This window comes from Ranitomeya variabilis, chromosome 1 (genome assembly GCF_051348905.1).
Source record: "Ranitomeya variabilis isolate aRanVar5 chromosome 1, aRanVar5.hap1, whole genome shotgun sequence".
In the NCBI taxonomy this organism is placed as follows: Eukaryota; Metazoa; Chordata; class Amphibia; order Anura; family Dendrobatidae; genus Ranitomeya; species Ranitomeya variabilis.
This window is the reverse complement of record NC_135232.1, coordinates 855,568,502-855,581,209: the sequence shown is the minus strand read 5'-3', so window position 1 is coordinate 855,581,209 and position 12,708 is coordinate 855,568,502. Positions and strand designations below refer to the sequence as shown.

General features: G+C 39.1%; 1 protein-coding gene across 5 annotated transcripts in view; it reads left to right on the top strand.

Annotated features, from left to right (window-relative positions):
* The window catches only part of FAM13A (family with sequence similarity 13 member A), a 255,579-nt gene that overhangs the window by 80,502 nt on the left and 162,369 nt on the right, over positions 1-12,708 (top strand). For all 5 annotated transcript variants that reach the window (XM_077277080.1, XM_077277061.1, XM_077277089.1 and 2 more), the window contains exon 4: positions 4,085-4,265. In XM_077277080.1, the coding sequence (XP_077133195.1) occupies positions 4,085-4,265 (181 nt within the window). The remainder of the gene's footprint in view (positions 1-4,084; positions 4,266-12,708) is intronic.

The window sequence follows — 12,708 nt, the reverse complement described above, 5'->3', positions numbered from 1 at the left end:
GCGTATTTTGCCGAGTCCAAAACGCTGTTTTCTACATTACAAGCACAATGGATGGGATTTATAGAAACTGACCTGCGGTGCTGGTTTACAAGCCGCTGCATGTGAATTTTGGTAGTGGATACACTGTGTATTTCCCCAATAGACTGTCATTGGATGCGGGAAATCTGCATAGTTCCAAAAGAAATGTGTGTAATGTAGAACCCAGTGTTTTGGACGCAGCAAAAATAGGCTGCATCCAAAACGCTATTATTCCAGATCGTGGGCACATAGCCTCTTGATGACTACTGTAAAAAGGCATATCCGTGGTCGCTAAAGGATTAAATAAAACAGGTCTCCCTCTCACCTTTGATTGTCATCCAATTGATAGAAAATGCCAGACTCCAATTTCACCTTCAATTTATCTGCTAATCCTAAAGGTTTACATACTTTTGTCACTCAGGCTTGATATTGGCGCATTTACTTCAATAAAAAAATAAGAGAGTAGTATTTTTGACTCATTTGTTTGATTTAGTTTTCCATATCTACTTTTAGGACTGTAAAAATCTGATGTAGTTTTAGGTAAAATTTATGTCAAAATATGAAAAATTTTGACGGGTTCACAAACTTTCAAGCACAATTGTGCATATAATATGTTGCGTGTTTATTTATGCAGACCAAATATACAGTTGAACATGGATTCATACACTTTTTTTGGTGAAAAACGCTGCTTTTTCATCAGGGCATTTGCTGGTGTTTTTTATGCAACTCATCATGAGCTTTTGAAGCGGAGGTCATTTGTAAGGAGGAGGTGACCAAGTAGCCTTTTTTTTTGGGCTCGCCTTCTTCTGACTATCTTTTGGGCACAATCACTTGTGCCTATTACTTTTTTGTCTGCGGGGCACTGTGTGTGTTTCCTTGCAAACTATTTTGGCACTGTCCCGGTTTGTATATATTTGTTTGCGCTATACCCCATGAGCCATTAGGTTTATTTTGGGTCACCTTACTACACTGTGCTATGGTCCGTTTTTCCTGTGTGTTTTCGATGGTGCTTATATGTTTTTAACTATGGTTTTAATTGTTTGTGATGTGTTCTTTTTGATCTGTTAATAAAATCAGCTTGTATTTTATGCATATTGTTGTTCATTTTTTGAAGGTGTGCGACCTATTGCAGTAATGCTTTTTTTCTCTTCGATTTTCTGGCTGTGCTATATATTACGTGGGCTGTGCTATATACTACGTGGGCTGTATGATATACTGCGTGGGCTGTGTTATTTACTGCATGGGCTGTGCTATATACTACATTGGCTGTGCTATATACTACGTGGCTGTGCTATATACTACGTGGCTGTGCTATAGACTACGTAGCTGTGCTATAGACTACGTGGCTGTGCTATATACTACGTGGCTGTGCTATATACAGTACTACGTGGGCTGTGTTATATGCTATGTGTGCTGTGAGACTCTTGCGCCCGGGGCCCTCAAAAACCTGGAGCTGGCCCTGGCTTCACTGATTGGTCGCGCCCGGCCGGCCGTGACCAATCAGCGACAGACGCAGTCCGGCCGTGAATTGGCGCGGGATTTGAACCACGCTTCGCTAATTGGTCGCGCCCGTCGAATTCTGTGTATTCATTGCATTATTCTGAAATCTTCATAAATAAATTACATACCTATTCTAGAATACCCGATGCGTTAGAATCGGGCCACTATCTAGTATATAATATGATCATGGTATTTTTGCATATCGGCCTCCTTCCTCTAATTTTGTAATTGATTGGAAGTGAAGTGATTTTTATTTTTGTATTTTAATTTGTGGTTTATTTTTTAGAAGGCATACGAATAAATTGTCAAATTTTTATATATAATACATATCTCCTTTTTGTTGGAGCTCATTTGGTTACACCTTAGCCTTTAATTACATAAGGCCAGAAATCCCCATAAAGATGCATATTACAATATGTGAAATCTAGGTTGTCATACATATTATTTGTCAACTTTTATGCCCATATATAAAAATGAACGTAAGTAACGTACAGTGTGGATGATTGTTTTAAGATGAGCTCGCAGTGTCCTCCATTTTAAATACGACAGCTCGCTGTCAGTGTTGTCTAAAAATCGTGTTAAGACGTGCCATGTCGCACACTTCTCCCAGGGATCCCAGTGTCTGTCCATGAAAGGCTGCAGTGTCCGAACACAGATTCTCCAAGTGCTGAATAGAGAACTTGCCATTGAGAGCGTTTGGTCCAGAATGAGAAATCCAGTGAAGCCAGAATGTCTCTTGGCCATTTCCTAATAGATCATCACAGTGTCTGTTATTGTTCTTTTATTTTCTATACGATTGCACTTGCTTCATAATTCCGCTGAGTGAAAAATGGCTATTGAGTACTTTCATATGAAATATGTTTGCACGTAGGAAGTAAAATCTTGAGTTGAAATATACCCGTTTATACTTTTCTGCTGGACTGATATTTTACTTTTTATTTTCTGAATTAATTAGCAAGAATAATGCAATTCATCAAGGCATGGACATTTACAATCTACTTTATAGTATTTTTTATTATATTGCATTCTTTAGACATACCCATACACATTAGATAAATATAGAGGGAAGTCACCAATTTCAGAGGGATCACATAACATATGGGAGCTGCCTGGCCGTCGCTCAAGACATGTCATTAGGGTAAAGATGCACTGATCTTAATTAGGCTAGGTTCACATGCAGCGTCATTATAAATGGCACATCATGTTACAGTCTTTGTATCAGGGCCTATTAGCCTTCAGTCTCCTTCACTCCTTAAAGGGGTTTTCCCACGAACAACGTTAATTTTTATCAACTTTTCGATTAATAGATCTTGGAATAATAAGTTCCACAATTGGATGTGTTTTTTTTTTTTTTTAACTGTTCCTGTGCTGAGATAATCTTATAAATGTGCCCCTGCTGTGTACTGTGTAATGGCTGTTTCTGACTGTGCAGGGACATGAGCTGATCATACCACAGCTCCTGGGCAGGAGAGGAAGCAAAAGTAGGGATGCAGACAGGACAGCACAGCATAGCAAATGATTCTTTGGGGTAAAACATTGCTTAAAACAGGCAGGGAAATGTTTTGCCTCACAGAATCGTTTGTGATCTCGTGCTGTACTATCTGTATCCCCGCTTTTTCTCCTCCCCTGCCCAGGAGCTGTGGTATGATCAGACCAAGTTCCTGTACGGTCAGACACAGCCATTACACAGTACACAGCAGGGGCACATTTATAAGATTATCTCAGCACAGGAACATTTTATTTAAAAGCACATCCAATTGTGGAACTTATTCCAAGATCTAGTAATTAAAATGTACTTTGTTGGTGGAAAAACACCTTTAAGTTACCCCTCTGGGATTCTGACAACATTTTAGTTTGAAAGTAAAAATCATTGATAATAATTCAGTATGCACAATAAAACACATTCTGACCTTTCGTGTAGCAAACAAAATCATGAGGGATATATTCTAGCTCCTGGTAAAAATATATATTTTCTTTATTCCATATAAAAAATTCCATCCAAGGCAGATAGATGGAAACGACGCATTTCGAACGTAGTCTTGTTCCTTGCCAAAGCTTGTCCTGGCGAATAATGGTCACCTCTAAATACACAGGTGAACTAATTAAATAAGACAAATGATTAGAAGGAACAAGTGGTGATAGAAAATCAAAAACAAGGCAAATAAATTAAAATGAGCATATATTCGTGAACATGTCAAAAATCAAATATGTACTGTACATATTAAATGAAACAGAAAAAAGTGTGGGGGGAATAGATGGGAAAACGAAGATGATGTTAATAATGATACATAGAGTGCCAAGATTGAACATCCAAAAAGCCTCTCTGGTCAGTAAGTCTCCTCATGTCTCCAGCACCAGAAGGTCTATTATTAACCTTTTCAAGGCTGAAAATTTGTAAAGACAAAGTTTGTCTTTGATGCACAGAGATAAAATGTTTAGCTGCGGATGAGACCTGAGAACCCCCACCATTGACATTAGTGATGTGATTCTAACGTTCTGTTATGGGAATCTTTAGTTTTATGACACATTCAGAAAAGCATTAAGCTCCTCTTATTTGTCTTCACAGAGAGCGGAAGTGATGCACACAGAGAAAACGGCTTGAAGGAGCTTATAAAGGAATTGCCGGACACACATTATACCCTGCTGAAATACCTCTGCCATTTTCTGACACAGTTGGTTCAACACCGTACAGAAAACAAAATGAATGTCTACAATTTAGCAATGGTTTTTGGACCAAACTGTTTCCAGTAAGTTTCAATTTGTTGATTTTTATCAATTCAAACCAGTTATTTCTGCTGTGTTTGAGCAGTGGAAAATTGCATTATTTTGCTAAGTGTTTAATTTATGTTTTAAAATCCCATCGTGCTGGTTACCTACAAAATTGAAAATTTGATGAAAAAAATCAGGGTTCCAAACAACTGCCGGAAAATTGCATGGTTGTAATGTGATCTGCAGCATAATGCAAAATGAATGGGGCTGGCTAAAGGTATTTCAGGATGTTGCCACTAGGTGGCATATTTTTCACGTTTTAAAAAGATTTGGTAATTTGTTGATAAGCCTTTACTTAGCAAGCAATAATTAAAAAAAAACATATATATTTTATTGTAATCATTTTGTGTTGCTATAAGTATTCCTGCATGTTTGGCTTACAATCCACATCAAACTTTGTGTCACAATTTGTACTACGGTAATGTATACTCTTGGGATCAGAGCTAACTTCCATTCACTTATTATTAACTAGATGGTGGCCCGATTCTAACGCATCAGGTATTCTAGCATATGTATGTATGTATATAGCAGCCACATAGTATATAGCACAGGCCACGTAGTATATAGGAGCCATGTAGTATGTAGCAGACACGCAGTCTATAACACAGCCACATAGTGTATATAACACGGCCCACGTAATATATAGCACAGCCCACGCAGTATATAACACAGGCCACGCAGTATATAAAACAGCCCACGCAGTATATAACACGGCCCACGCAGTATATAACACAGCCCATGCAGTATATAACACTGGCCACGTAGTATATAGCAGCCACGCAGTATATAACACAGCCCACGTAATATATAACACAGCCCACGTAATACAGTATATAGCACAGCCCACGCAGTATATAACACAGCCCACGCAGTATATAACACAGCCCATGCAGTATATAACACTGGCCACGTAGTATATAGCAGCCACGCAGTATATAACACAGCCCATGTAGTATATAGCTGTGTGGGCACCATATCCCTGTTAAAAAAAAATAATTAAAATAAAAAATAGTTATATACTCACCCGCCGGCGTCCAGCGAAGCTGTCCCGAATCGCAGGCTGCTGCCGCCAGCTTCCGTTCCCAGCGATGCATTGCGAAATTACCCAGATAACTTAGCAGTCTCGCGAGACCGCTAAGTCTTCTGAGTAATTTCGCAATGCATCTCTGGGAACGGAAGCTGGCGGACGACGGAAGGTGAGAATAGCAGGTTTTTTGTTTTTTTATTATTTTTAACATTAGATCTTTTTACTATTGATGCTGCATAGGCAGCATCAATAGTAAAAAGTTGGTCATACAGGGTTAATAGCAGCGTTAACGGAGTGCGTTACCCACGACATAACGTGGTCCGTTAACGCTGCCATTAACCCTGTGTCAGCGCTGACTGGAGGGGAGTATGGAGCGGGCGCCGGGCACTGACTGGACGGAAGTAGGGAGGGACTAATTCTCGGCCGGACTGTGCCCATCGTTGATTGATCACGGCCTGGTGACCGCTACCAATCAGCGACGCGGGATTTCCGTTACAGACAGAAAGACAGACAGACGGAAGTACCCCTTAGACAATTATATATTTATATAGATAAGATCTACATTTACTTTATAGTGCCTTGAAAAAGTATTCATATCCCATTAATGTTTCCACATTTTTTCCCCGTACACCCACAAACTTCTGTGTGTTTTATTGGGATTTTATAATATATACCAATACAGAGCAGAAAGTATTTGTGAAGTGTAAAAGAAATGATACATGGTTTTCTAAATATTTAAAAATATAAATTTAAAAATTCTGACATTTGTATTCAGCCCCATGTAGTCTGAAGCACTAAATAAGTGACCTGAGTGACCATTTACCTCCAGAAGGCACAATTGGTAAATTGAGTGCAGCTGTGTGTAATTTATTCTCAGTATAACTACAGCTGTTCTGTGAAGACCTCAGAGGTTTCTTTTAGAATATTAGTTTTTATTATGTTGTTTAATTTCCAAGGAACACACCAGACAGGTCAGGGGTAAAGTTGTGGAGAAGAATAAAACAGGGTTAAGCTATAGAAAAAAAATAAATAAAAATAAAGCCACATTTCATCATCTTATGGAGCACTGTAAAATCTATCATCCAAAAATGGAAGGAGTATGGCACAGCTGCAAACCTACCCAGACATGGCCATCCACCTAAACTGACCTCCAAAGCAAGGAGAGCACTGATAAGAAGCAGCAAAGAGGCCCATGGTCATTCTAATGGAGCTGCAGAGATCCACAGCTTAGGTGGGAGAATCTGTGAACATGAAACTATTAGTTTTTTACTCCACAGACATGGCCCTGATAGAACAGTGGCAAGAAGAAAGCCATTTTTGAAAGCAAGCCATAAGAAGCCCCATTTCCTGTTTGCGAAAAGCTATGTAGGGGAGACTGCTAGAATATGGAATAAGGTGCTCTGATCATATAAGACCAAAGTAGAGCTTTTTGGGCTAAATGCAAAACGCTATGTGAGGCTAAAAACTAACACTGCACATCACCTTGAAAATGCCATCCCTGCGGTCAAGCATGGTGGTGGCAGCATAATGTTGTGGGGGATGCTTTTCCTCAACAGGGACAGGTAAGCAGAGGTGATGGGAAGATGGATTGAGCTAAAACCAGGGCAATGCTGGAGGAAAACCTGTTACAGGCTGCAAATGACTTGAGACTGGGGTGTGGGTTCACCTTCTAGTAAAACAACGACCCTAAAAATACTGCCAGATCTACAATGGAATGGTTTAGATCAAATCAATTTGTGTGTTTGAGTGGCCCAGTCACAGTCCTGAGCTAAATCCCATTGAGAATCTGTGACATGTTCTGAAAATTGCTGTTCACAAATGCTCACCATCCAATCTTACCAGCTAGACCTAGTGTGCAAAAAGAATTGGGCAAAAATTTCAGCCTATAGATGTGCAAAGCTGCTGGAGACATTCCACAAAAGACTTGCAACATTAATTGTAGTGGAAGGTGGTTCTACAAAGTATTAACTTCAGGGAGCTGACTACAAATGCATGTCAACGTTTTCAAGTTAATATTTTCAAAATATTTAGAAAATTATGTATCATTTCCTTTACACTTTACAAATACTTTCTACTTGTTGGTACATCACATAAAATCCCAATAAAATACACTTAAGTTTCTGGGATTAACATGAAATAACATGGAAGAGTTCATGGTGTATATATAGTTTTTCAAGGCACTTTATCCTTTGAAGTGGTTACTAAAAGCTTAGTAGCCTAAAATTTTCAGTACCCTTAAAAAAAGTAAGCTATAAGGACACACTTTTTTGTGTATATCTGCATAATGCAGGCCTATGGGTATGTCGATATATATATATATATATATATATATATATATATAATGTGTGTGTCTGGGTGGGTATACTGAAGATGTCTGACTGCACAAATGTGTATAGGCTTAAAGAGAAATATTACAGGATTCATGCTGCCCAAACATCGAGTCAAAGACCATTTCCTGCATTCTACACATTTGTGTCTTATTCTGAAGCACTGATAAAAATATTGTTGTAACCGTAAGTTGAATAGTCGACATTTGACATGAAACCTAGTGCACTGCTAGCTCACATTACAACTGCAGTAAATGTGGGCTGGACCTGCTTGCATGTCTCTGACCTCACTCCTCCTCTTCTATGCTTTTGCAAAAGCAGGGGGAGAATTAAGTTTAGGGTCACAGTGCTGTGTTATTGTTTGGTGTCTACCATGTGATACCGACATGTAGACAAATCAGCTTTTCCGCTAACTGAAATTGAAATGGTGCCCCTCCCTTCAGTGGACAGCCTCATTAAAACCCTACTTTCACCAGAAATCAATCAACCTCCGTGTACTCCTATTGCATCAATCCTTTGAACACCGCAGTGGCTTCCCTTTAACCCCTTCATGACCCAGCCTATTTTGACCTTAATGACCTGGCCGTTTTTTGCAATTTTGACCAGTGTCCCTTTATGAGGTAATAACTCAAGAATGCTTCAATGGATCCTAGCGATTCTGAGAATGTTTTTTCGTGACATAGTGGGCTTCATGTTAGTGGTAAATTTAGGTCGATAATTTTTGCGTTTATTTGTGAAAAAAAACAGAAATTTGGCGAAAATTTTGAAAATTTTCAAATTTTGAATTTTTATTCTGTTAAACCAGAGAGTTATGTGACATAAAATAGTTAATAAATAACATTTCCCACATGTCTACTTTACATCAGCACAATTTTGGAAACAAAATTTTTTTTTGCTAGGAAGTTATAAGGGTTAAAATTTGACCAGCGATTTCTCAATTTTACAACAGAATTTACAAAACCATTTTTTTTAGGGACCACCTCACATTTGAAGTCATCTTGAGGGGTCTATATGGCTGAAAATACCCAAAAGTGACACTATTCTAAAAACTGCACCCCTCAAGGTGCTCAAAACCACATTCAAAAAGTTTAATAACCCTTCAGGTGTTTCACAGCAGCAGAAGCAACATGGAAGGAAAAAATGAACATATAATAATAATAATAATAATAATCTTTATTTTTATATAGCGCTAACATATTCCGCAGCGCTTTACAGTTTTGCACACATTATCATCACTGTCCCCAATGGGGCTCACAATCTAAATTTCCATTATGTCAGTATGTCTTTGGAATGTGGGAGGAAACCGGAGTGCCCGGAGGAAACTCACGCAAACACGGGGAGAATATACAAACTCCTTGCAGATGTTGTCCAAGGTGGGATTAGAACCCAGGACTCCAGCGCTGCAAGGCTGCAGTGCTATCCACTGAGCCACCATGCACCGTTAACTTTTTAGTCACAAAAATTATCTTTTAGCAACAATTTTTTTATTTTCCCAAGGGTAAAGGAGAAAGTGGACCCCGAACGTTGTTGTCCGATTTGTCCTAAGTACGCTGATACCCCATATGTGGGGGGGAACCACTGTTTGGGCGCTGATCTATGGGGTTCAGATCAGGTGAACAAGGGGGCCATGTCATTATTTTTTCTTCTTTGAGACCCTTACTGGCCAGCCACGCTGTGGAGTAGTTGGAGGCATGTGATGAAGCATGGTCCTGCATGAAAATCATGATTTTCTTGAATGATACCGACTTCTTCCTGTACCACTGCTTGAAGAAGTTGTCTTCCAGAAACTGGCAGTAGGTCTGGGAGTTGAGCTTCACTCCATCCTCAACCTGAAAAGGTCCCACAAGTTCATCTTTGACGATACCAGCCCATACCAGTACCCCACCTCCACCTTGCTGGCGTCTGAGTCGGAGTGGAGCTCTCTGCCCTTTACTGATCCAGCCTCTGGACCATCCATCTGGGCCATCAAGAGTCACTCGCATTTCATCAGTCCATAAAACCTTTGACAAGTCAGTCTTAAGATATTTCTTGGCCCAGTCTTGATGTTTTATCTTATGTTTCTTGTTCAAAGGTGGTTGGTTTTTCACCTTCCTTACCTTGGCCATGTCCCTGAGTATCGCACACCTTGTGCTTTTTGTTACTCCAGTAACGTTCAGCTCTGAAATATGGCAAAACTGGTGGCAAATGGCATCTTGGCTGCTTCACACTTGATTTTCCTCAATTCATGGGCAGTTATTTTGTGCTTTTTTTGCCCAACACGCTTCTTGCGACACTGTTGGCTATTTGCCATGAAATGCTTGATTGTTCGGTGATCACGCTTCAAAAGTTTGGCAATTTTAAGACTGCTGCATCCCTCTACAAGACATCGCACAATTTTGGACTTTTCAGAGCCTGTCAAATCTCTCTTCTGACCCATTTTGCCAAAGGAAAAGGAAGTTGCCTAATAATTAAGCAAACCTTATATAGGGTTTTGATGTCATTAGACAACACCGCTCCTCATTACAGAGATGCACATCACCTGATTTACTTAATTGGTAGTTGGCTCTCAAGCCTGAACAGCTTGGAGTAGGACAACTTGTATAAAAAGTATCATGTGATCAAAATACAACTTGCCTAATAATTCTGCACACAGTGTATGTATATATTTTTGTTCTCAAATAACATTGTCGCTCCTATAAAAGGGCTAGACAATAGTGACATAAGGTACTGAAACTTGCTATACAAAGACAATTTTTTACCTATAATGCCACTGTACACCTCTATATAACACTACAGAATTACTGAATTGCACCAAACCAAATTCTCACCCAAAAAACACCTGTTCACTTTGGCATTTAAGGACCAATAACAAATTTGTCCACTTCACTTCATTAGGAGTGGAACATTTAGGGTATGTGCACACGTTCAGGATTTCTTGCAGAAATTTCCTGACAAAAACTGGACATCTCTGCCAGAAATCCGCATGTGTTTTTTTTTTTTGCGCTTTTTATGCGTTTTTTATGCGTTTGTTGTGCGTTTTTCCCCAATGCATTAAATAGTGGGAAAAATGTGAAAAATCCGCAAAATTAATGAACATGCTGCTTTTTTTTACCGCGATGCGTTTTTTTTTCGCGGATAAAAACGCATAATGTGCACAAAAATTGCAGAATGTATTATAAATGATAGGATTCATATGTATGTGTTTTTTATGCATTTTTATCGCGAAAAAACCTGAACGTATGCACATAGCCTTAGAGAAAAACTTTTATAAATGAAAGATTGACACCTGTCCTGTTCATGACAAGGTGGTAGTCACACAGCGTTATCTTGCATGTTAGTACTAAGTTTAAATAATTAGTGCAGGTTACTTAAAACGGACATGTTAATAAACAGGTTTGTGTATGTATGTTCACTGAATGTTGACACCTGGAAATAGCATAGTAATTTCTTCTATTTCATCTTTTGTACTCTGGACTCAGTATTGATTTTTGCATTCAGCAGTGGGTGAGGTTCCCTACCTGTTTTTTTTTGTGCTGAAATGTGCTCACATTACTTAATCAATGTCATATTATCCGAGTTCTTATTATTATCAGTAATCGGCCAGATTTATGAATTGTACAGTAGTTTGCCACATGTCACGTCTGTTTACATAAAAGATCTATTTTCCTGGCGTGACTTGATATGACAAAATCTGCTTTTTCTCTAATAGACCTTGTTTTGGATATAAAGTAAACTCTCACGAGTCGCAATGGCGTGTTCCTAATGTCTGTGACTCATATTCGTCTGTTGTGTTTGTGTTTTATTTCCTTTCATTATGCAACACTCAGTAGCTTTAAATGTATGTGCATATTACCATGTCAGATAATGATGTCGACAGCAAGGACAAGCACACTTGGGTGTGGAAGTGCAAATCTGTGGAATGGCTCTGATTATGTAAAACTTTACATTATCAAAAAAATGCATCTGCATTCTGTCCCAAATCATGCCAAGTAGTGGCCTGCTTGTCCCAAATTTATTTTGTGTATTAGATATTTTTTGTGTTTCCTGCATAGCCAAGAGGATTCATAAGGCTGTGTGCACATGTTGCGTTTTTGCAGCATATTTTTTAGCGCAGATTTGTCACAAAACCTGAAGGGTTTCCTGATGCCAGCAAAGTGAATAAGAATCCTGGAGTCTCATGCACACATTGCTTTTTTGTAACTTGCAGATACGGTGCTGATTTAAATCTGCAGCATGTCAATTCTTTCACTGTTTTTGCTGAAGATTTCACCAATACTAATGAGTGGGCAAAAACCTGCACTGAAAATGCAAGTCAAATACGAGGCAAAAATGCACTTTTTTGCCACTGTGTTTTTCCTGCCAAGAGCTGCTGAAATGGTGCAGAGATTTCATATGTGCGTACCCATATATAAATGTAATATCCTTAAAATATTGCTGAAGATTTTATCTGGTTATCATATCAATAAACAATTACAAAGAAAAAAACAAACCGTAAATTCTTGTTTTCTTTGCTACTACTATTTTTGCAAAATCGTGATCGATACCATGTGATTAATTATTGTCACAGCACTGTTGCAGGATATCCCGGAGGTAGGGTCTCCTTCCTTATCCCTAAATCTACGGGCATCTTAGCTATCCCTGCTTCCCAGATCACTTCTAATGGTGAAGATGCCAGGGCCACATACCTTGCTGAGCTCCTAAATCAGCCCTTATCTGTTCCCTTCCTCACTCAGGGAAGTGGGGAGTTGTAGTGTATAAGAATACACAAAGCCGACTAACAAGGGAATACGTACAGGGATTAATGAAAATACCAATCGTACAAATATACACTCACAAACAACAGAGTGGAACACCAGGAAGTAAAGGAAGGAAAACCCAAATAGGAGAGGATGAGGATATGCACACAGACAAATCATCAAGCAACAGTCTTCTGAACAACACTCCAAATGCCTCCTTAAACAACCAACCCCTCCAACTGCAGAACCAAGCAGTAAGAAACTAACACTGGCAATCCCTGATTGCCAGAGGCAAGTACTTATAGCAGGAGTGGCCAACACTGAGCAGCTGAACCATCAAAGCAGGAAAGAT